Genomic DNA, 25,496 nt, shown 5'->3' with positions numbered 1-25,496 from the left:
TTTTTTGGATTTGGGCACACGCCAGGATTATTGGAGCATTACTGAGCCCTCTTAATCCATCTTAGAATCCGGCTGCTGGCACTGCCGTGTCTGTCCTCTGGGCCAGAGACTGTCCTGCTCTGTGGACCAGAACCGGCCAGGTGGGAGACCCAGATCTGCCTGGATGGAGCTGAGGGTGATTTTTTTTTCTTCTTTTAAAACATACTCACAAGTTATCCACAGACCCTTCATTGTAGAAATAAAGATATCATGATAATATCAAGATGTGTTCGGCTAAGTGGCGTATACATGTAATAACGTTATCTTGTCTCATGAGCTTGATGTACTGTATTTGGTTTTCATTTGCATGCAGGGACATTAAAACATTGTGTGTTTGTCATCAGTCACTTAGCCACATAAACGGTCATCCTATACCACTTATTCATTCTCCCTCCACGGCAGATGTCTCAGCAGTACAATAGATGCAGAACGTCTCCTGACTACCTAATTCTCTGCATTAGGGGCCCTCTGGCATTGCAGACCGATGCACCATTCAGGGTACAGAGATAGATGGTATGCAGGTAGCCATAAAGAATGGCGATAATAAGGCACATACAGGGTTTCAGTGTTCAATGTGAGAAAGCACAGCCTGAAGCACAGAGCAACCTTACCTCCACTGGAATACTGCACTTTGGAGACCCTGACATTTATGTGGTGAGATATGTGAGTAGGACAAACACAGATATGTCTCCCGCCCCTGCGGTGTGTGTATAATGTGTTTTTACATGGATGACAGGTAGAGAAGAAACTGAGTGTCACACAATAATAATGTTTACAGTGCGACGAGTATCATCCATATTGTACTATTTATATATATTATTCAGGGATAGGTATCCTAAATATGATTAATATTAATAGTGCACTATTCACCTTCCCTGAATATTCCTAGGATGATAAGTTGATGAAGCTTATGATTGATGCTGTTTTCTTTCTCTGGGCCCAAAAATAGAAAGAGGAATATTGTATATTGACTGTGGCTCTCTATCTCTGTCTGCAGTCTTTACTGACACAAGACAAATGGATGGGGACTTAATGAAAATGTCCATCAGCCTTGGGTAGAGAAGCCTCCTTGCAGGAAGATCTCTCAGTTATCCTAACCCCAACACTTACCCAACTGAGTGGTTCCACTCCATCTTGTGTCACAGCAAATAATTGTATATGGGTCTGGTCATACTCTTGCAGCACAAATACTAGGTATACGTTTGGGCTAAACAAGTACTGACAGATTATAGTAATCAATCATATTTATCCTTGTAATCAATAATAGTTTGGTCAAAAGTGAAATTGATATAAAAGCCCCTCATAGACAGTTTAGTGTGGAGTGATCTAACTCATATTCTCTCGTTGGATTCTACCTGTTGACCTTTTAAGGAAGGCTTTGTGGTCTGCCTCCATCTTTAATCAGTACACAGCTCCTCAATAGGACGGTTGGACCATCTTTCATCCATACAGATGCAATCCTGCTTCTCTGTCAGCAGAATAAATCCTTTCTGCCACACAGAACGATTTAGACATATGAACAGTTCTGAGCCACTGAGAAGATGCTGTCAACACTTTTCCATGTTGCCTGTTCAACTGTCATCCAATGAATCCGCTCATACACTGGATAACATTCAATTAGTGAAATCAAAAATAAAGTTGGTCTTCTCTTGTTTTTATGAGGCAATGAGGACAGTGAATACATGGGTTTATCTCATGCTGATTAAATTGAGTTCAATTTTGGACAGGAAACGGAACGAAATCTGAAAGTAACTAAAATCTGAATTAGACTAGATGTAATATCTTGCCCAGTATACCAGGCACGTCAAATTGACAGGACAGTAATAAAATACGAAACCCATTGTCTGACAAGTTGCTTTCTTTGAGCCCCTCGCTATCACACATTTAGCAGCAGGTAGGAGCGCCACCGCTGATGACATCACTGCTTCCAATGCGTGTTTCTGTATCAGTATCCCGCTATGAAAGTCTACTGCGCTGAGCGCTCATTCGGACTCAGAAGAGCTATCAGTTGGACTGTAAATCTCACACTCGCGCTTTGGAAAAATACGCACGTCTGCTGATAATTAAAAATGTATCAAACATGACTTCTGATGAATTCTCATTGAAGTGTTGCCATTATGTTCTGAGAACAAAACGACGGAAAGGAATATACTTGAGTAGCTGAAACTGGTGAATAGGTGAGTTACAACAGTATATCGTGAGCTTAGAATGATAAGGTTCTATCTCCGTTTAGGGTAGTTCAGAGATATTGAGCGTCAAAGTTTTTACATTCCATTATGTTTTGTGAGATGGAGCCGTTGTATTTTATGAATTACTAACTCAAAAATGTCAACATTTTAAAAATAACACAACAGGCATTAATAAACACCTAATGGATCAGATTATGTAAAAAACTCAATTTTGACCAAAAATGGAGATAGAACCTTATAATTCTAACGTCACGATATGATGTCGTGTTCCTGTTATACATTATTATTAATAGTATATTATTATAATATGTACTTTTTTGTTTTTACAGAGGTGGATTTTATCACTCTAAAATATGTTAAAGTAGGGTATGCTATCCTTTTCATTATCCCTCCCCAATGACAGCAAGTTGAGCAGGTATAATTTACCTGCTTTGTGTGTGGGTGTGCGTGCGTGCGTGCGTGTACTTGTGATGTATGTCTGTATTTAACCTATTATACTGTGCACAATCAGTACATTCTTTATCTAATTTCAATATTTTTTCCTTTATTTTTTTTTAGGAATTGTGTTGATAGCTGGTGCATCATGGGAGAACTCTTGACATTGATACTCTTGGTGCAGACAATAAGGAGCTGCTCAGGAAACACAGGACAGCTCACATTACCATTTAAGTTCACAAAGACAGAATACAACGCCACCATTTATGAAAACTCTGCTACCAAGACCTATGTAGAAAGCCCAATCAAGATGGGGATATACATCATAGACTCTGCATGGGATATTCAGTACAAGGTAGATTCTGGAGATGGTGAGTCTTTATTCAAGGCTGAAGAGTTTGTCCTGGGAGACTTCAGTTTCCTGCGACTACGGACCAAAGGAGGTAGCGCTGCTATACTGAACCGGGAAGTGAGGGAGCATTACTCTCTGACATTAAATGCACTGGAACGGAATACCAATGCGATTACCCAAACAACAGTTCAAGTCCAAGTTCTGGACACCAATGACCTCAGACCGCTTTTCTCTCCAACCTCCTACTCTGTCTCTGTGCCTGAGAACGTGGCCGTCAGAACCAGCATCACCAGAGTCACTGCCTCTGATGCTGATGTCGGCGCAAACGGAGAGTACTATTTCAGCTTGGGAGAGCAGAACGACATGTTTTGCATTCATCCTACCAGCGGGGTGATTATTTTGATGGGTAAACTGGATTTTGCTGACAGAAGGCTGTTTGAGATGGATGTCTTGGCCATGGACCGGGGCATGAAACGCTATGGGGGGAGTGGCTTCAGCAGCACAGCCAAGCTGACCATCAGGGTCCTGCAGAGCAATGAGCACGCTCCTACCCTTACGGCTGTTCCTCTAGCTCCATCGGATGCAGACACAGATCCTACCTATGCCCTTGTCACTGTGGAAGACGAGGACCAAGGCTTAAATGGTGAGATAGCGTCATTGAGTATAGTTGCTGGGGACCCGCTCCAGCAGTTTAGGGCAATGAGAACCAGCCCTGGTGGTAAAGAATACAAAGTTAAAGCCATAAAGGATGTGGACTGGGAGAGTTGTCACTTCGGATGCAATCTGACATTACAGGCCAAGGATAAGGGAAGCCCACCACAGTTCTCCTCAGCTAAAGTCATCCGAGTGAGATCTCCGCAGGTTGACGTGAGCCCTCCTAAATTTGAGAAGAGCACATACAGAGTCAACCTAACTGAATTCGCCCCTCTTAATACTTATGTTGTCATGGTAAGAGCTACGCCTAGCCATCTTCTTTTAAAATACTCATTGCGATTTCCGAAGATCCCGGCAAATACCTATCCTTTCATTATCAATTCAAACACAGGCTTGATAACAACATCTGGGACTTTTCAAGCTGATCGTGTCAGCAAGTACGAGTTTGAGGTGGTTATCAATAAAGAACAGGCACCAGCTAGGGTGGTCGTTGACGTGATTGATGTGAACAATAATGCACCTGTATTTCAACAGCCGTCCTACGAAGCTAATGTTGATGAAAACGTGCCAGTGGGAACCAGTGTCCTAACAGTCAGTGCCAGCGATCTGGATGAAGGGGAGAATGGTTATGTTACTTACAGCATCACCAATGTAAACCCCCAGCATTTTGTCATTAACTATTTCACTGGTGTGATCAGTACAGCCAGGGAGTTAGACTGGGAGCAGATGCCAAGGGTTTACAACCTCAGAGTCCGAGCTTCCGATTGGGGCTCTCCTTTCCGTCGTGAGGTTGAGGCTCCGGTTTTGATCACTCTCAACAACTTGAATGACAATGTGCCGTTGTTTGAGAAGGTGGACTGTGAGGTGAGCTTGCCAAGAACGTACAAAGTGGGTGAGCGGATAGCTGCAGTGTCTGCTATAGATGCTGATGACCTAGATCTAGTACAATATGAGATCACAGATGGAAACGGGTTTGGTCTTTTTGACTTGTCCTCAGACACAGGTGTGTTATCACTCAAGGTGTCAATAATTTCCGGCGATGCAGCGAAAACGTCCTTTCACTCTTTACAAATCACTGCCAATGATGGGGAGAGAACAAGTGAGACGATGTTCGTGAACATCACAGTTGGGTCAGCTCTGGTGGTAGCCTACTCTCAATGTGTTGATACTGGAGTAGCCACTCGGATGGCAGAGAAGTTCCTTCTTGGCACTAATCTCCACTCTCAATGGGAAAACAAAGATGACTTTGAGGATCTTCATTCAGTTAATAGCTTTCCTCCACAGTTTATGGACTCTTCCCCCAGTTTAATTGAAGTTAAAGAGGATCTTCCAGTCGGGACAATGATAGCTCTTCTCAGTGCCACAGACCCAGACAGTGGCTTCAGTGGAGCACCTGTTTATGTGATATCGGGGGGAGATTTTGACAGTCGTTTCATGATTGAAATGGACACTGGTTGGCTGAGGATTATTGAGTTGTTAGATAGAGAAATAACAGATGAATATACTCTCAACATCACAGTGTATGATCTAGGAATTCCTCAGAGGTCAGCATCACATACCTTACAGATCAATGTTCTAGATTCAAATGATAATGGTCCTAGGTTCCTAGAGGATAGCTACTCTGTAACCATAAGTGAGGCCACAGATGTGGGAACAGCAATCATCCAAGTTGACGCCACAGACAAAGATTCTGGAGCCAATGGAATGGTCAAGTATTCCTTCATGGCTGAATCCGATCATTTTCATATAGATGAACAAACTGGAGTTGTGAAGGTGAAAAGTCCACTGGATCGAGAGGTGCACCCACTTTTTAGCCTAAAAGTGGTTGCTTGTGATCAGACGAGAGATGAACCTCAGATTAAATCAACTGTGTGGCTGAAAGTGGTGTTAAAGGACGTCAATGACAACCCTCCTAGGTTTTTCCCTGCGCACCAGCGTGTGAAAGTGAGAGAGGACCTCCCTGTGGGAGCGGTTGTAGCCTGGCTACAGGCCCATGACCCTGATCTCGGACAATTTGGACAGGTCCGTTTCAGCCTGCTGGAAGATGGAGAGGGAGATTTCAATGTTGATAAAGTGAGCGGAGCCGTTCACATCACGCAGGGCCTGGATTTTGAGAGGAGACAAGTATACAATCTAACAGCCAGAGCAAAGGATAAAGGGAAGCCAATCTCCCTCTTCTCTACCTGTTATATTGAGGTCTACATTGTGGACGTGGATGAGAATCTGTATCAGCCTCGATTTTACTCTTTTGTGGACAAGGGAGCTGTGAGTGAAGATGCCTCCATTGGTACCACGGTTATGACTGTTACAGCAAAAGATAATGACAAAGGCAGAGATGGAGAAATACGCTACTCCCTAAGGGAAGGATCAGGCCTTGGAGTATTCATCATCAATGAAGAGAACGGTGAGAGTTTCCTCTTTTTTTATCAATATATTGTCATAATCTTCCATAAAACGTAGTAAGTAAGTAACGTTTATTTATATGGCACAACATTTACAATGACAACAGCCGCCCAAAGTGCTTTAACAGATAAAAGATAAAGAGAAAAACAAGATAAAAGAGATAAAATACAGATTAAAGAAAACAGAAAAAATAGATAAAATACACTAAAAGCAAGGTGCAATACAAATAAAAGTGCAAAGAGTGCAGTGTCGGGAAGGCAGGCTCACCTCAGGTCAAAGGCCAGGGAGAAGAGATGTGTTTTTTAAAAGCCTCAATGCTCTCGGCGGATCTGATGTGGAGGGGGAGACTATTCCAGAGCCTAGGGGCGGCCTTAGAGAAGGCTCTGTCCCCTCTAGTTTTTAATTTAGTCCTGGGGACCTGAGGAAGCAGTTGTTCAGCTGACCTGAAGGGTTGAATCACCAATCAATTTCTGACTGATGAGCAAATGTTTGAGCCAAGGGGACCTAGAGCATCGACAGAAGGGCCTAGAGAAGTGTTGGCAAAGAGAATTACCTCAGTCTTGCTCTCATTTAGATTGAGGAAGTTAGCACTCAATCATGCTTTGATGTCAGTCAGGCAATTGAGCAATGGCTGAAGTGCAGCCTTTCCTCTAGATTTTAGTGGCAGATAGACCTGGACATCATCAGCATAACAGTGGAAGGACACTCCATGGTTCACCAGGATAGGGCCTAGGGGCAGCATGTAAAGGAGAACTAGAAGGGGGCCCAGTATCGACCCTTGAGGAACACCACAGGTGAGAGGGGCCTTAGAGGAGAAAAATTCTCCTAGCTGAACGGAGAAACTATGTCCGGACAGGTAGGACTTGAACCAGCTTAAGGCGACACCAGTGATGCCCAAATGCTGTTCTAGATGTGACAGTAGGATCGAATGATCCACTGTGTCGAAGGCGGCTGAGAGATCTAGGAGGACCAAAATGGCAGGACTGCCAGAGTCGGCTGCTAGGAGCAGATCATTTTGGACTCGCAGGAGGGCTGTTTCAGTGCTATGGCGTGGTTTAAAGCCAGACTGAAATTTCTCGTGGATGTTATGCACAACTAAAAATGCTCGCAACTGAACGTAAACTGCTCGCTCCAGGACTTTGGACAAGAACGATAATAAGATTTTTCTTTTTAATCAGGTGTTGTACTACAGCGTGTTTGAAGGCCGCTGGGACGTGTCCAGAGCTGAGAGAGGTATTGATAAGTAATAGGATAATTGGGCCGACCGACTCAAATACTTCTTTAAGAAGGCGAGAGGAAAGGCTGTCTGAGGGGCAATTTGTGGACCGTAGGTGCTGAACTAAATTGGAGAGTGAGGAAAGGGATACCAGCTTGAACTGCTTGAAGACAGCAGGCTGGGGGCACAGAGGGGGGGGGGGGGCTGGAGTAGTTAAAAGGTGAGCTGGTTGAAGAGCAGAAATTTTGTCAATGATTTTTTTTTTAAAGCGTTCACAGAGAGCAGGTGATGGCACAACAGGGGATGTGACAGGGGGGTTGATGAGACCATTGAGGACGTTAAAAAGAACCTAGGGCTTGTGGCTATTGTTAGAGACCAAGTTAGAGCTGTGCTCAGTTTTGGCTGTTTGGCAGCTCTTTGATAGTCAGACAGGCAACCACGTAGAATTTCAAGGGAGACGTGGAGCCTGTCCTTTTTCCACTTTCTCTCTGCGCGCCTGCATGCACGTCTGAGAGTGCACGTGGAGTCATTGAGCCACGGTGTTAAAAATGCCTTTTTGCGTTTGGACCTGAGGGGAGTCTAAAATTTCAGAGCAGGTTGAGTCAAACATAGAATTAATTTCATCAACATTAAGAGCACAGTTTACATCCAATGCACAGATTGGAGAAGCATTAAACGCATCAGAAAACTGTGAGGCAGTCAGAGAGTTAATCCTGCGTGAGCCGTGCACAGGGGCACGAGTGCTACCTTGGCATGGAGTGGTTATGGTAAACACAACAGGTAAATGGTCAGAGATACCGGCAGCACATATGTCATTTATACAGACAGATATTCATACATATTACAAAACGTACAGCCTCATCTTGAGCACTCACCATTGTGTAATACCGAATGTATATACTGTATGTTAGAACCAGATTAGTGTAATCTTTCTTTTACATATTACAAAACATATGCTTCCCTTTAGGTCTGACTAACTCCTTCATACTGAATTGCAAATCATCTGTTTATTATGTAAATCAGAGAGCTCAGAGGCCAGAGCTGTATGAGAGATCACAGTTCCCAATGACAATCTGCTCAGCAGTCACTCAGTCAATGTTTAGCCAAAGCTAGTAGAAGCTTAGACAAAACTAGTAGTCACTCAGTTAACGTGAAGAAATAACTAGTTACTCAGTAGATAGCCAGAAATCGAAGTTAGTAACTCAGACTTAGCCAAAACCGGGACTGAAATTAAAAATGCTTCTTTCGTGTAACGTCAGAGGTCCAACTCGGTGTCGCGTAGCCATGCCCGCATCTCTGGTTCTAGGTCAAAGAGGCTGGCTTCTGAGGGTGGTCTATATAATGCTTATTTTGTTTCTTCTCATAGGTGTCATACAAACACAGGAGCGTCTAGACCGTGAGACCACCAATCATTACTGGCTAACTGTTTACGCCACTGATCGAGGTGTGGTGCCTCAGTCTTCTTTCGTGGACGTCTACATTGAGGTTGAAGATGTCAACGACAATGCGCCACAGACCTCTGAGCCGGTCTACTACCCTGCAGTCATGGAGAACTCCCTCAAAGATGTGTCTGTCATCCAAATAGAGGCGGAGGACCCTGACTCTGGTGGAAATGACCAGTTATCCTACAAGATCACCAGTGGGAACCCTCAAGGATTCTTCAGTATTGATCCCAAGACTGGTGAGGCCCTTAACATCATTTATAATGTATTCACACTGGGAAATGTTTGTGAGGCTCTGTGCTCTGCTCTTTTTGCGTCATAATGTTTACACTGAAGTTTAACTGTTCTTGTAATTAGACCCTGTTGCAGTGCCTCATAGGACAAGCAACATAAAACATAATGCTACATGTGTCTGTACTGTAATGTCAACTGCAATATCCCTGAATAGCATTTTTTATGCAGTATATCATTTTCACAGTAATTTCATGCTCAGTACAGAATACAACCTCCATGCAACCTCTCCTGTTATGCAAAGTTTTAGAGCAAGGGCTCCCTCTAAAGTAAATATTGTTTGCGTGGTATGACTGATAAGAAAGGGATAGAGCCAACCTCCAACCATGGCACACTGTCCTTTTTAGTTTAGTATTAATGAAGCTTGCTTCTGTTGCCTGCTTTAAGCCTACTGTCAATAGGCAATTTCAGTCACTTGTCTGTCCTCTGCCATAGTATCTGAACTCATGTCTCCCTGACGCAGTATGTGTCTTTATCAAAATAATGATGATCCAGGAATGTCTGGACTTGGAGAAATCATGTGTATGTTCATTATGCTTTAACTGTGAGAATTAGTCACTTCCACGATGTCATTATTTCAGTGTAAAATCAAGTACTGTAGCAATCCAGAACCTTTCTAGCTCTATTTCCATGATGTTGTGGTTGACATTTTATCCTCCAGAAAAAATACATTTCGAGAGAAAAAATACATTTTGGCCTTCAAAATGTAGCTTTTTCTCTCTCCTGCCAGTCATATACAACCCACCAAAGGAGCCTATTTTATGTGGTTTTAATGGGCAATGATATTCCACAGTTAACCATAACAAGCATCCAGCTAAGTCTTGGGAAAGAGAACTGTTTTTCTTTCTTAGAAAAGGCTAGATGCATTTCTTTAAAGTGGTTAATCTCTCTGGTTTATGTCCATCAATGTACTATGTATAAAGAACCTGTATTTATGGTACAATGTTTCAGGCCATTATAAAGTTAAAGTCCCAAATGTCTACTCTGAACTTTTTAAGCTTTAATTTTGAAAGCACAGTAAATGGTAAGTGTGTAGATCAGACCTTATACAGTCGTATAACTTTTTCCACACTAACGTGTGTGTTTTCTTTGACCTCTCTGACTATCCCGTTATGTGCTTTACCTAACAGGTTTGGTGACCACCACCTCCAGAAAGCTGGACAGAGAACAGCAAGAGGAACATATGCTTGAGGTGAGCGATCCGTCATTGTTCTCTATTATTAACTCTTTTGTTACTCACTAAGGGCGGCTATACACTAGACGACTTTTCAAGTTGTAACATCGCTGAGCCTCTCACACTCAACGACCGTCGTGCTGGTGTCCGCGTCTCAGCGGCGCGCAGACTGCGCAGCACAGCGCACACTACAGGATGTGGCAACGACGGGGGCTCACAGACTACACGATTCTTCACTTGGTCAGGACGATTCGCCAAGCTGTAGTGTCGCGATATCAGCACATGATGACGAGACGTTGACAGCTGTCAAAAAAAGATGGAGCTCGACACGCAACAACAATGCAATGCACATGCAATTTGCACATGCAAAAAGATGGAGCTCGACACGCAACAACAATGCAATGCACATGCAATTTGCACATGCAAAAAGATGGAGCTCGACACGCAACAACAATGCAATGCACATGCAATTGCACAATGCACATGCAATTGTTGCAATGCAATGCACATGCAACAACAATTAGCTGCACTTGTTGCATGTGCATTTATTTGCTCAGAAAAGCCTTCCTTCCATCTGTTCACTCCACCGAGCGCTGACAAACTTTTTTCTTCGGAGCCATCCCTTCTTTCACGCCTCCTTCGCGCTGCATTTCCTCGACCTCTCATTGGCTGTGCTGTCCACACGGGTCGTTGCCCATCTCAGACTAGCAGAATGTAGATTCCGTCGGCCGATAAAATGAAACATGTTTGAAAAGATCTGGAGCCCTGCGACGGCCCCTCCGACGGGATCGGCGGTCCTCCGATTGCGTCTCTGAGCCTGTCACACTAAACAAGCGTCGGAGACGGCGCGTCTCCGGGTTTGCAACGACTGGAGGATTTTGTCGCCGACCGCAAAAACTGGTCGGCGACAGCTAAATCGGGGTTAAAATCGTCTAGTGTGTAGCCGCCTTAAGGTATTCTGAAGTAACAGCAAATGTCTCAGCAAATACACAGTCTGTTCCCTTCCCTTCTTCCTTATGACCCAGATAACAGTAACCGATGGTGGTGTTCCAGCCAAGTCCACGGCAGTCCGAGTAGTCGTGAGGGTGCAGGATGAGAATGACCATGCTCCCCAGTTCTTGGAGTCAGTCTACAAGATCCAGCTTCCCGAACATGACAGACCTCCGGAACGGAGGGGGGCCGTCCGGAGGGAGCAGATCTACAGGGTGATCGCCTGCGATAGAGACACAGGCCCCAACGGGGACATCAGCTACAGCATCGAGGAGGGGGACAAGCAGGGGAGCTTCTTTATCGACCCCAGAACTGGCCAGGTGTCCTCCGGAGAGGACTTCATAGCAGGACAGTACGACATTCTTACGGTGAGTCCACTCAGTGTGTCACTATGGTGTTTCATCTACATTATGGGCTTGATTTTATTTTGTGCTTTTCTACCGGCGACTTCCTCTATAAATAAAAGTAATTATGCTAAGAAAAAGAATATCATGCCTATTGTCCATGTACTATCACCTGCTCTGAATGTGCCCTCTCCCTCTCTCTGCTCTCACCCAGATTCAAGCGGTGGACAATGGAAGGCCACAGCAGACCTCCACCTGTCGCCTGCACATCGAGTGGATCCTGCGGCCCAGGCCGCCCTCCCAACCTCTGGCATTCGCTGAAACTTCTCTCTCCTTCTCCATCATGGAGAGTGACCCGGTGGCTCACATGCTGGGGGTGGTCTCTACCCAGCCCATAGACTCACCTGTGTGGTTCCAAATCACAGGTAAATCAAATCACTACATTAAAAAGCACAATGAAGCCTTCATAAACACTTTATAAGGCCTAATTACTTTTCAAAGACAGGACTGGATTGTTCAGAATGTGTTTCTTTGAACTTTGAGCTTTCAGCTTTGAACTTCAAGTACTCTCTAGAATTAACTCAATGTAATTACAGTACTGTTGAAATCTGTAGTTATTCTGTGGAAACTCTTTCTACGTGAGCTTTTCATGCATGGCTTGATGTTTAACAGCTCCTTTTCAAAGTTATTCACTTCTCTTTACCTTTACCTTTTCCTCTTCACTAATTAGCTGTCCTATTACTGATAACTTGCTTGATCTTCTGCTCTCATTTTCAACGCCCTCTCTCTCTCTCTATCTCTCTCTCTCTCTCTCTCTCTCTCTCTATTTCTCTCACTGTCTACGGAATTTGCTTTAATTGGCAAGGAGACATGCACTCCAAAGAAGTGTTTCACATTGCTCAGACGGCTTGCGACGTGAACTGCACAGCAGAAGGTATCTAAAGAGATTACTGTCATCTCGTTATCTGCCTCATGTTTCCTGGTTCATGTCTGAAGGGCTTTGTGGTGTTCCACTTGTACAGCTGAAATTGAATCTAATTGTGTTTGTCTATTTGTCTGATTATACATTTGCCAAATTCTGGTAGTGTTCAAATTGCGTAAGATAAGATTGGATTACCTGGGTTGTATCTTAGTTTATTCAATTGACTGTACATACTGAGGATTGAGCCTTCAATTGGATGGGTAATATTTATTTACTCCATTGTCTCTCATCAATATGGTAATACTAGGTGGTCAGTCTGACAGTCGCTTTGATGTGGGCAAGGCCAGTGGAGCGGTCATTCTGGCCAAACCTCTCCTTTCAGAAGACAGATCCAACTACAGCCTGACGGTGGAGGCCACAGATGGAACCCGAGTTATCAGCACCAAGGTAGTGCCACAACACACAAATAACAGAACTTTTCAGATAACTGCTGTCATATGGACCCCATAAATGTTTTTCCCAACACACTATAGTTAAACTTATACTTATGTTTAAACCTAACCCTGACACAAACTCTAATCCTAACCCAAGCATGTTGTTGTATATGAGTCCCAGTGTTTTGTTGATAGTTTGACATAGTTTGTTGATCTGAAGACAGGGGCCTATCCAAAATAAAGTGCAACCTTACATTGCTTTTCATGTCATTGTTTCTATTATTTTCATATATAATGATATAATGATATAAAATGAAAAATGAATTCCCTATTTGGAATCAATAAAGTATTATCTCATATCTCACATCACCACGCATACCGGAATCCACACTGCCGTTGTATGCCTGCTGTATAAGAAATAAGGTGGCTAAACTGACAACTAGACTTAATCTAAAATGATTCACATAGTGTGATGTGCCATGCATGGTGATGGATGCCAGGGAATCAAACAGATGGCGCCTTATAATGTAGTTGGCCTCTGGCTGTAGTCTTGTAAGACGTATCACATAATGGCATATTACCTTGAGAGCAAGGTAATTCCACCCTGTCGTGGTTTGTGTGTGAGTGATTTGTAGCAGTGACACAAGCCCCCATGTGCCTTCTACGTCTATTCAACTCCTCAGGCAGTCCATCTGTACCTCTTGTTGCATATAGAGGAGTGTGTGTGTGTGTGTGTGTGTGTGTGTGTGTGTGTGTGTGTGTGTGTGTGCACTGCCTGGGGTGAAGAGAGTAGTTAGACAGGGAGTGACATTCCCATTATTGTTATGGCTGAGTTTCAGCCTCGGTTTCAAGGTTTCTGGTTCCAGGGAGGTTCAACATGAAATGCTTCTCCTTGCCTTCATGGTCTTTAAACAGCCAGGTTAAAAGAACTGTTCAACCAAGCTGTGGAATATCTCAATATACACAGCTACTAAATGTCCTATAATAGGCTTAATTTCTTCGCTTTTTTGCACTTTTCCCCTCTAAAAGCACTTTTATTTTGGGCAAGTTTCTACCCTAGTAAAACACTACCATATGCTTGAGCACATAATGACGTTGTGTCAAATCGTTTTACCCTCTTATTTAGGTTTATGGGTATGGCACAATAATCTCCAAAATAACTACAGCACCAAAATATTGGACTTTCAAACAGAATTTTAGACTACTTTGATTGCAAGAAGGATAAGTAAAATGAACAAGGAGGGACACAACTGCAAGTATATTTCAAAATGCTTAAGAAGCCTCTGTGATACTTGGTATTCTTACCTAAATTTGCAACATTAAAAAAAATTGTGCAGCAAATATAAACACTTCATTTGAACAGGTTTTCATCAACGTCATTGACACCAACAACCACCGACCACAGTTCTCTCAGCCCAAGTATGAGGTCACCCTCCCAGAGGACACGCCTCCAGAGACTCAGGTCCTGGAGATTGGCGCCACGGACAAAGACAAGAGGAACAAACTGTCATACACTCTACTGAGCAACACCGACCCCCTCAGCCACAGGAAGTTCCGTCTGGACCCGGGCACCGGTCAGCTCTTCACGGCAGAGGAGCTGGACCATGAGGCCACGCACACACACACCCTGACTGTGATGGTACTAACTCACTACCTAGCACACACACACCATGACTGTGATGGTACTAACATATCACTACCTAGCACACACACACCATGACTGTGATGGTACTAACATATCACTACCTAGCACACACTCAGTAGAACACATGCACTTACTCCTGTCTATTCAGTAGAACACTGTGATGGTACTAACATATCACTACATAGCATAGTATACACTCAGTAGAACACATACTACGCACTCATTGTACTAATACTAATGAATGAATGAATGAATGAATGGACTTTATTGTCATTGCTACAGTACAGGTACCAAACAACGAAATTTAGGAGGGGTGGCTCCCCTGGTGTTAGGAAAAGAAAAAACTTAAAAAAAAAAAAAAAAATCACAAGAAGGGAAGGAGCTGGTTTACATAAATAAAGGCTATGTACACAATCCACTGTACTATACTGTACAGATAGACGACTAGGGTTGTCATATTGCACAATAGTATTGTTTCACGTTATTTAAAGTGTCACAGTTTGCAGGCTTGAAATGTACATGTTTGTTAATACATCACTACCTTCGTACAAATTCAGTAGAATATAAGCTCTGACTTGTGTCTATTCAGTAGATTACACCCTGACTGTGGTACTCAGACTTAGTGCTCACTCAGTAGAAAGCGTCCTTCACTAAAGCCTTTCTATTACTTGTTGGCTGTCTCAATTTCATAGTAAAATATGTGAATATGGGATTTTTTGCTTGGCTTTGAGTAAAAAAATAAAATAATAATAATACTTATAATAAGTGATATGTAATAATATAATAGTTTAGTGTGTTTGACTCACATTCCTTATTGTCTGGTTTTCAGACGGTTAGGAGTTAGATGTGGGCAGCCCACAGTCATGTGATATACCTTGTTTGATCCAGGTGCGTGATGAGGGGGTTCCTGTGAGGCGTAACCTGGTGAGAGTGATCGTGAAGGTGGATGACACCAATGACAATGCTCCGTGGTTCACCAGCGCCCAGTACCGCGGCAGGGTGTTTGAGTCAGCTGCAGTGGGATCAGCCGTGGTCCAGGTCACTGCTCTGGACAAAGACAAAGGGAGCAATGCTGAGATCCTCTACAGTATAGAGTCAGGTACAAAATCATTTACACTGCTGAAATGAAGCCTTACTGCATAGGAAGATAATACACCTTACAATCTGTATAACCTGAAACCTTAATGACGTCTCTGATACATCATTTTATTTTTATTTTGGCCATGACTATTTATTTTACCATTGATTGATACTTAGGTCATATTGAATTGAAACATAATTTAGATGCTAGGAATGATAAAGAGGATAGTAAATGAAAAAGGACATTTTATGTAGTAAAGCTTATAACAGTCTTGCCAACTGCCAGGCTGCTAGAAAACAATTATGCAAATCTCTTATCAGTCGTAGTTTGCCTCTAATTAATTCTTTCAGGGTCTTAATTCAATTTGCAAGCATCATGAATCACAAATGACTTGTGACACTAGGAGGCGTAAATGCTGTATCCTTTCAGAATAACAATGAATGCTGCTACTGATCTTAAACTATATATTTCACCCTCATGTTATTGATCTCCCAGGTAACAAGGAGAATTATTTTGCAATTGATCCTGTCCTGGGAACCATAACTATGGCCAAGAAGCTTGATTATGAAGATCAAGGTCAGTTTGAGCTCACTGTTAAAGCAACCGATCGAGGAGAGCCTCCACTGATTGCGGTGACTACTGTTCTCATAGCCGTCACCATGGCAGACAACGCCAGGCCTAAGTTCTCCCAAGTGGAGATCTCAGCAATCATTAGTGAGACAGCTCCTGTGGGGAGTTTTGTGACGTCAGTCTCCGCCTCTAGTACCTCATCTGTCCTCTACCAAATCAGAGAGGGAAACATAAATAACGCCTTCAATATCAACCCCAATTCTGGTGTCATCGTCACTCAGAGGGCATTGGACTATGAAGGCGTGTCATCATACAAACTGACAGTCCAGGCAACCAACATGGCAGATAGAGTGAGCAACATCACTGCTTTTATTCACCTTAGAGATGAGAATGACAACAGACCAGTCCTCAGCCAATTAGAGTACACTGGAAGTGTCAGTGAGTCCGCCCCTGCTAACAGCGTGGTGCTGACCAATGACAGCTGTCCTCTGGTTATTCGGGCCACTGATGCAGACAGTGATCTCAACGGCAGGCTGGTCTATCAGATTGTAGAGCCTTACACCCTTGGCTACTTTGCTATTGACCCCAGCACAGGAGCTATTCGCACAGTTACTGGCCTTGATTACGAAAAAAGGTCAGAGTTCAGCTTTACTGTGGAAGTCCATGACAGTGGAATGCCGTGTCTATTTTCAAACGTCACTGCTAACGTCACCATTCAAATCAACGATGTCAACGACTGTCCCCCAGTATTCAGTGAAGACGTGTATGAGGCGTCTGTCATAGTGCCAACATACACTGGCGTGAGGGTGATCTCTGTAAATGCCACTGACGAGGATTCAGGCCCTGGCTTCAATCTACTGTTCTCTATCATAGATGGAAACATAGGAGGCAAGTTCAGGATCGACCCCACATCAGGAGATATCTCAATACAGAATCCGGCCCAGTTGCGGAGCAGGTACGAGATCACGGTCCGAGTGTCAGACGGAAGGTTCACCAGTTCGACTCTCGTCAAAGTCAACATGAAGGAGAACAAGAACAATGACCTGAGATTCACCCAAGACATCTACACCGCTTCTGTGCAAGAGAACTCCTCAGAGAGGAAAACTCTGACTGTAGTGACAGCAGTTGGTAGCAAAGTCAACGAGCCTCTGTTCTACACCATCCTCAATCCGGAGGGGAGCTTTGAGATCGGCCGAACATCTGGCGTTCTCTTTACCACCGGGGTACCTATCGACAGAGAGGAACAAGACACGTTTGAAATTGTATTGGAGGTGATGAAGGAACAGCGTTCGTCTGGTGCAGCTCATGCTCTCGTGGTGGTGACCATTGAGGACGCCAATGACAACAAGCCAGTGTTTCTGAACCTCCCATATTCTGCTGTGGTGAAGATGGACTCAGAGGTAGGCCATGTTGTGAGGCAGGTAACCGCCGTGGATAAAGACACCGGCAGCAACGCTGAAATCAGATATGACCTAGAGGAGCATCAGGGGTATTTTCAGGTCAGCCCTTCAGGCAAACTGTCTCTCAAAAAGACATTTGAACCCAAAGAAAGAAACTCAAAGTTTAAGATCAGAGTTATTGCGAAAGACAGAGGGGACCCATCTCTCTCTTCAACAGTGGAAGTGGCAGTAACTGTGTTGAACAGAGCTACACCTATGTTTGAGAAACCCTTCTATAAACTAGTTGTTCCAGAGAATGTTCAACTGCACTCCTCAGTAGTGCAAATAAAGGCCAATGCTTCAGAGGGGCCTCGAACAGTCTACACCATCTCAGAAGGAGACCCATTAGAACAGTTCTCCATTGATTTCATGACGGGAGTCTTACATGTCACAGAGACCTTGGACTATGAGACCCACCCAGCTTACAGGCTAAGCATCAGAGCCACAGATTCGTTAACAGGAGCTCATGATGAAGTGTTTGTTGACATCATCGTGGAAGACGTTAATGATAACGCACCAGCGTTCAACCAGAGGTTTTACAAAGTCAGTCTGTCTGAGTCTGCTGGCATTGGTACGTCAGTATTACGTGTGGCTGCCACAGACCCTGACTCTGGTAACAACAAAGTGTTGTTTTATGAGTTAGAGCAGGAGGGAGGTGGGATGTCGAACTACTTCAGCATTGACCGTGACCTTGGAGTGATTATGACATCTGGCCTGGTTGACTATGAGGAGAGACCGCAGCATAGGCTGGTGGTCAGAGCTGTGGACGGGGGAGTCCCTGCCCTGTCCAGTGATGTACCAGTCACAATATCCTTGACCGACATCAACGACAACCCACCAGTGTTCACTCAAGCGCTGTATGAGACCACAGTCAATCAGCTCGCTCCAAACGGCCATTTTGTAGCCTACGTCAGGGCTTCTGACGTTGACTTCTCAGACACTGACTGTCTGGAATTCTCCATCCTTGCTGGCAATGAGGACTACAGTTTTACCATAGACAAGAAGAGTGGTGAGATTGTGGTTTCGCACTTCCGCAAACTGATGATGGAGCCAGTCTATAATCTGAGCGTGTCTGTGTCTGATGGTGTTTATAGGAGTGTAGCTACGGTCCGGGTCACTGTGGTCGGCACCAACCTCTACAATCCCTCGTTCTCTCAGACGGACGCTGTGGTGGAGCTGTTAGAGAACTCCCCCGAGGGCACCTTGGTCACACAGGTCCACGCCACAGATCAAGACCCAGGAGTGTATGGGAAATTGACGTATTACATTGTGAATGATGTTGCGAAAGATAAATTCAGTATCAATGAAAGAGGGGAGATTTTTACCTTGGAGAGCTTGGACAGGGAGAATATCATGGATAGGCTCATCTCTATTAGCCTGATGGCTAAAGATGGCGGAGGAAAGCTGGGCTTCAGCTCTGTCAGTGTGATCTTGACCGATGTAAATGATAACGCTCCACAGTTCAGAGCAGCAGAGTACAAAGCTAGTGTTCCAAGGGATATCCCAAGAGGAACCACTGTGGTCAGAATCACTGCTATAGACCCAGATGAAGGAAGCAATGCTGACATCATGTACAGTTTTGAATCAGAGATAGGAGGCTTTGACATACATCCCCTCAGTGGGGATGTAGTGACCAAAGAAAGTTTATCTGCTTCTAAAAACCTATTTTCCTTTTATGTGAGGGCTAAGGATGCTGGGAATCCACCAAAACAATCTGTCGTGCCAGTTTATATCAGAATACTGCCCAAAGACGTGTCAATGCCAAAAATAGTAGAATTACAGGAGAGATGGTCCATCAGTGAAGATCTACCTGTAGGGTCTGAGATTGATGTTATACTAAAAAGTGAACAGCCCTTCATGTACAGCCTTGTCAAGGGCAACACCCCAGAAAGCAACCAAGGCCAAGTTTTCGTCGTCCACAGAGAAACAGGGAAACTGAAACTAGTCAAACCTCTCGACTTCGAAACCACTAAATGGTATCAGCTCACTCTGCAGGCGCAAAGCGACCTTGAGGGCATTGAAACAATCTCTACTGTGGACCTCCATATTCAGCTACAAGATGTCAACGACAACAGGCCACAGTTTGAATCTGACACATACAGATCTTTCGTTGCTGAGAACCTGCTAAAAAGTGCTTTAGTAATCCAGGTGAGGGCGACTGATCAGGACTCTGGAGTGAATGGTCAGGTTACCTACAGCCTGGGCCGGAACCAGAACTCTGTGGAGGTCCTAGAGCTGTTTGCTGTGGAGGAGGATTCAGGCTGGATTACCACACTGAGAGGGCTGGACCGGGAGAAGCAGGATAGGTATGAAATCAAATCAATCAATCAATCAATCAAATTGTATACACACAACAAATGCCATGAAGTGCTTTACAGTTACCCAAACCCAATCTTAGGTATTCAGTGACAGTGCTTGCCACAGATAGAGGGCAGGATGGAGGACTGACAGCAACTGCCACAGTGGAGGTGACCGTGGTGGATGACAATGACAACCCACTGCGCTTCACTGCGGATGTCTTCAGGGGGAGCGTCAGTGAGGGCCTTCCCATCCCCAGCTGGGTTATTGTAGTCCTGAGGACAACCGACGGAGACTCAGAGGACCTCAACAAGCCAGTCAGCTGTTTCATCACAGGTAGGCTAACTGGACAACCTATATACTATAGCTTGAGTGAGATGATTTTCTATTGTTATTTACTAACTTAACAGTTGGTTACCAGGAGCCTAATATCCACAACATCTAAAGGGGCTTTTATAGAGGGGCCTCTTCATCTGCTCTTTTTCAACTTTTTATTCATACATCCCTCTTACTTTTACCTCTTACTTAGAAGACCAGTAATGTTTCATACAGTCCGCATTCATATTGTCTTATTTGAATGACACATTCCCCCAGGAGGGGACCCACTGGTTCAGTTTGGCCTAGAGCACCACCTAGAGGAGTGGAGGGTAGTGGTGAGGAAGCCTCTGGACAGGGAGGAGAGGGACAGTTACCTCCTCAAGGTAACCGCTACAGATGGGAGCTTTGTGACTACAGCCACTGTGGAAATCAGTATCCTGGATGCCAATGACAACAGTCCTGTCTTTGAGAAGGTAAGGGTTGGGCAGTAGAAAACTATAAGCAAAGACTTCCCAATCATGGATACACTTTATCATGTAGTTCCCTAACTACCTGGTATTTGGTAGCTTATGTTGACATTGTGACATTTAATGTGTCGTATTACCAGGGGTATTTGTCTGGTAGGTGTAATTTTATTAAATTGGTACTGTCTGATAATTACAAACCGGTAACAGATAATCACTTAGTAAAACATTTGACTTGTTGGTATTTGTTACTGTGAATCCTCAGTATGTGGATCTCACCATGTCGTCTGCAGGATCTCTATGCTCAGACGGTCCCTGAGAATGCCCCTGCAGGGAGGCTGGTGCTGTGGGTCACTGCCACCGATGCAGACAGCCAATCAAATGCACAGATCTCATACACACTTTCTGGTGCTGGAGCAGATCAGTTTAGCATGGATTCAAACACAGGTAAATACATTGAGTTCAAAAGAGAGTAGTTGAGTGTGTCTTAAGATTTCACATGAAAATTGATTAATTGTGTAGCAAAGCTTAAGCACATTTAGGTGTTTCGGTGTGTATGTTTATTTGCATGTTTGTCTCATGTGTGTCTTCTCAGGGCAGCTAAGAACCTTGGTGCTGTTGGACCGGGAGAAGAGGGATGTGTACAGCCTGATAGTGCGAGCAGAGGACAGAGGACATGGTTATTGCCAGACTGACGTAGTTCTAACTGTGACAGACATCAATGACAATGCCCCTGAGTTCACCAGTGATCCCTACCCCATCACTGTCTATGAGAACACAGAGACTGGCACGTATGTGGCCCGGCTACAGGCCACTGATAAGGATACAGGTAAGATGTGATATTATTTCATTGCATTACAGACATACTGTACTGTTTAAATAATAGTCAAACCAGGGAGCAGTCTTTGGGACTATGTAAGTGAGTAGACAGGAGACTCATAAAGGGTCTGATGTTAGCAAACTGATTTAAAACATATTACTGAGTTCCAGGTAATTCAACAATCTACCAAACTTCCCTTCCCTTCACAATTTGATGTTTTTTCTATACTAACTTCATGTACTGTAGATGTGTGCCAAACTGCTTTGCATCAATAAAAAAGGACACAGTATGTGTTGTATGAATAAAGAGCCTTTAGCTGCAGAGCCCAATAATTGTTTTTAAATGTGTTTTTTTTATAGAATTGTATTTTCAAACTCTTCAAAAAGAGCTCAGCAATCCCAACCAATAACTGTACTATTAACTAATAACCACAGTTTATGAGAATGAGCTCAGCTTTCTCAATTCTCACGGGTCCTCATTTCCTCAGCATAGCCCTAATTCAATTTCAAAACAGTTTTGGGTATGTTATACCTTGTGTGTTCCAATTTAGAATTAGCCTAAAAGCTAGCTGCGTCTTGTTGGAAATATGTTAAATGGGCAATCTTCAATTGGTATATCCATTTTTGGACTTTTAAATTAATGTGATATAGCCATACCTGATCCAGAATCCAACATATAAGCTTGTTTTACAAACACTGTATAGCTTCAAAGCATGGTTAAAACAGAACAATTTTGGTCAGTCCTTGAATTAAGAGTGGTAATATTTCTCCAGCCCCATCCCTCAGCTGTTTATCAAAGTGGTGGGGAGACTCCTTTAATGTTATTTGAATCCCAGATTGCAGCTTTAAATATGTAAGACATAGAATGAGTTATGTTCATTATTCTGGTATTAACGCACAGAGAGAAAAAAAAATGCTTTGATGATGGACTGACATAATGGATTGTGAATATAATGAATCTGTTGTTGGCAGTGGTGTTTTCCTCTTAATTGAAAAACATCGTCAAGCCCAATATCCCCCAAATCCAATTAAACAATAGCTAGCTGCAAATATACCCCCCAACTGTACAGCATGTAGAAGTATAATTATTATTTTCTTTTCATGTCCTACAGTGGAGAGTTGGGGTAGAGGAATCTTCTTTTTTTTAAGATAATAAAAATGGCCCAAAAAATCGATATACTAATTTCAAAGCTGATCTACTTCTAAAAAACCAACAATTTCCCCAAATATATCGCACATATGTCTCCCTCGACCAATAGAAAAAGGAAAAACAACACTATTAAAGACTTCCTGTTTGTCATCTATCTGGACGTGTTTCAGTAATGCAGTGACTAATGCAGGAAGAACAGAAGGTGAATTCAGCATACAATACATTGCAGCCTATCCACACTCACACACTACTGAAGTATTGGAACAGCTGAGACTTACATTGTTGTTGTTACTCTCAGTGTTACTCTGTTGGTACCTGGCTGTCACTCCAGTGACATCCTCCCTGACTGCCAAACCAGCAGTAGTAATCTAGGTCCCAGCATCCCCAGCTGGTGAAGAGTAATTACACGTACTACTTTGATTTGTGTTTTTCGTATTGTAATATTGCTTTAATTGGTGGCATTATTTGTATGATTTCTCTTTGCCTAACTCCTTGTCTGTAACTTCTGCATGCGCTTGTGCTGTCTGTTAGGACTGACCTCTACTGTGGAGGTCCACAAGACAGAAAGGGACAGAGTTGTGCTCTTACTGTGGGATATGAGAGAGAGAGAGAGAGAGAGAGAGAGAGAGAGAGAGAGAGAGAGAGAGAGAGAGAGAGAGAGAGAGAGACATTTAATATTCATGCTGTTCATCTGGTTATATGGTGCAGAAGCCTTTTGAACTTTACTCATTTAGAGAGAGAGAGAAATGAGTGTTGTGACTCTGTGGGGATGTAGTGGGAGTTAGACTCTGTGGGGATGTAGTGGGAGTTAGACTCTGTGGGGATGTAGTGGGAGTTAGACTCTGTGGGGATGTAGTGGGAGTTAGACTCTGTGGGGATGTAGTGGGAGTTAGACTCTGTGGGGATGTAGTGGGAGTTAGACTCTGTGGGGATGTAGTGGGAGTTAGACTCTGTGGGGATGTAGTGGGAGTTAGACTCTGTGGGGATGTAGTGGGAGTTAGACTCTGTGGGGATGTAGTGGGAGTTAGACTCTGTGGGGATGTAGTGGGAGTTAGACTCTGTGGGGATGTAGTGGGAGTTAGACTCTGTGGGGATGTAGTGGGAGTTAGACTCTGTGGGGATGTAGTGGGAGTTAGACTCTGTGGGGATGTAGTGGGAGTTAGACTCTGTGGGGATGTAGTGGGAGTTAGACTCTGTGGGGATGTAGTGGGAGTTAGACTCTGTGGGGATGTAGTGGGAGTTAGACTCTGTGGGGATGTAGTGGGAGTTAGACTCTGTGGGGATGTAGTGGGAGTTAGACTCTGTGGGGATGTAGTGGGAGTTTGACTCTGTGGGGATGTAGTGGGAGTTAGGGACTCTGTGGGGATATAGTGGGAGTTAGACTCTGTGGGGATATAGTGGGAGTTAGGGACTCTGTGGGGATATAGTGGGAGTTTGACTCCGTGGGGATGTAGTGGGAGTTAGACTCTGTGGGGATGTAGTGGGAGTTAGACTCTGTGGGGATGTAGTGGGAGTTAGACTCTGAGGGGATGTAGTGGGAGTTAGGGACTCTGTGGGGATGTAGTGGGAGTTAGACTCTGAGGGGATGTAGTGGGAGTTAGACTCTGTGGGGATGTAGTGGGAGTTAGACTCTGTGGGGATGTAGTGGGAGTTAGACTCTGTGGGGATAATGGGAGTTAGACTCTGTGGGGATATAGTGGGAGTTAGACTCTGTGGGGATATAGTGGGAGTTAGGGACTCTGTGGGGATATAGTGGGAGTTAGACTCTGTGGGGATGTAGTGGGAGTTAGGCCAGTGCATTCCTCTCTCTGCTTAGCTGTTGTTTCCTCAGCGCATGTTGATGTTGTTGTTTTTGTTGTTGTTGTTGTTGTTGTTGTTGTAAAGGGTTCTACAGCCCTGATCATCAACACCATTGTGTGCAGTAATCACAGACATAAACAGTGGCTTGGCTAATCGCTGCTCAGAGAGGATGTCTATATCATAACATACGCCCACTGTACATCATACAGGAAGCCACGCTGGATAGATGGAATGTCAACAGGATCTGGTGATGAATATTTTAGTCATCTGATGAGGGGAGAGAATGTCTTATTGTAACCAGGGAGTAGCTAAAAGGACTGTAGAATTTAGGAAGGGGCTGGTTATCTAACTAACTCTGAGCTAAATAGGCAGTGTAGGAGGATACAGGCAGGGGGCGCCAGCAAACCGTTAGACTAGCAGTTACTATCGTTAGCATTAGCATGGGAATTAGCTTAGCATTAGCATTGGAATTAGCATTAGCATTAGCCTTGGAATTAGCATTAGCATTAGCCTTGGAATTAGCAGTAGCCTTAGCATACAAACAACTACACACACGGTAACGGTATCCCATATGAACAACACATTTATTTACATAACTGATGTATACATCCCCAGATATATACACTCCCTCCCCGCCGGCCACTCACACACTCAATCACTCACTCATAGTATCTGGCCTGAACAGGCTTATAGTCCCGGACTGTGGTGCGCGTTGAGGCCTGGTTGGATGGCATGTGCGTCGAGGAAGGTAGCAGACAAAAGGGGGGGGGGTGACGTAGCAACGCGGAGGGAAAGGGCCTTCTTCGTGGTCCACGACGAGGTGAAGGGCCCAGGTCCGGTGGTCCACGTCGAAGCTCCGATGGAGTCAGCGTTCGGTCGCAGTCCGCTCGTGGAGGCGACGATTCTGTCCAGTTTGGCGTCTCGCGTGGTCCAACGTTAACAGCCGGCTGCTGGCAAGGCTGTCTAACGGGAACACAACTAAACTGGGCTACAGTGGTAAACTCAATAATCACTTTCCTGGCGTCTT

The 25,496-nt window shown here is 44.1% G+C and overlaps 1 protein-coding gene across 1 annotated transcript in view; it reads left to right on the top strand.

Moving 5' to 3' along the window:
* The window catches only part of fat1b (FAT atypical cadherin 1b), a gene marked incomplete at both ends in the record, with an annotated part of 51,518 nt that overhangs the window by 9,118 nt on the left and 16,904 nt on the right, over positions 1–25,496 (top strand). The window contains 13 exons of the mRNA XM_080527105.1: positions 2,848–6,073; positions 8,655–8,969; positions 10,152–10,213; positions 11,221–11,553; positions 11,744–11,954; positions 12,759–12,898; positions 14,249–14,524; positions 15,419–15,629; positions 16,107–19,926; positions 20,049–20,254; positions 20,513–20,709; positions 20,994–21,147; positions 21,296–21,529. Coding sequence (XP_080383231.1) covers positions 2,848–6,073; positions 8,655–8,969; positions 10,152–10,213; positions 11,221–11,553; positions 11,744–11,954; positions 12,759–12,898; positions 14,249–14,524; positions 15,419–15,629; positions 16,107–19,926; positions 20,049–20,254; positions 20,513–20,709; positions 20,994–21,147; positions 21,296–21,529 — 9,385 coding nt within the window. The remainder of the gene's footprint in view (positions 1–2,847; positions 6,074–8,654; positions 8,970–10,151; positions 10,214–11,220; positions 11,554–11,743; positions 11,955–12,758; positions 12,899–14,248; positions 14,525–15,418; positions 15,630–16,106; positions 19,927–20,048; positions 20,255–20,512; positions 20,710–20,993; positions 21,148–21,295; positions 21,530–25,496) is intronic.

This window comes from Nansenia antarctica, assembly GCF_963989245.1.
Source record: "Nansenia antarctica genome assembly, chromosome: 3".
Lineage (NCBI taxonomy): Eukaryota > Metazoa > Chordata > Actinopteri > Argentiniformes > Microstomatidae > Nansenia > Nansenia antarctica.
The sequence above is the reverse complement of the archived record's forward strand: the minus strand, read 5'-3'. Positions and strand labels throughout refer to the sequence as shown.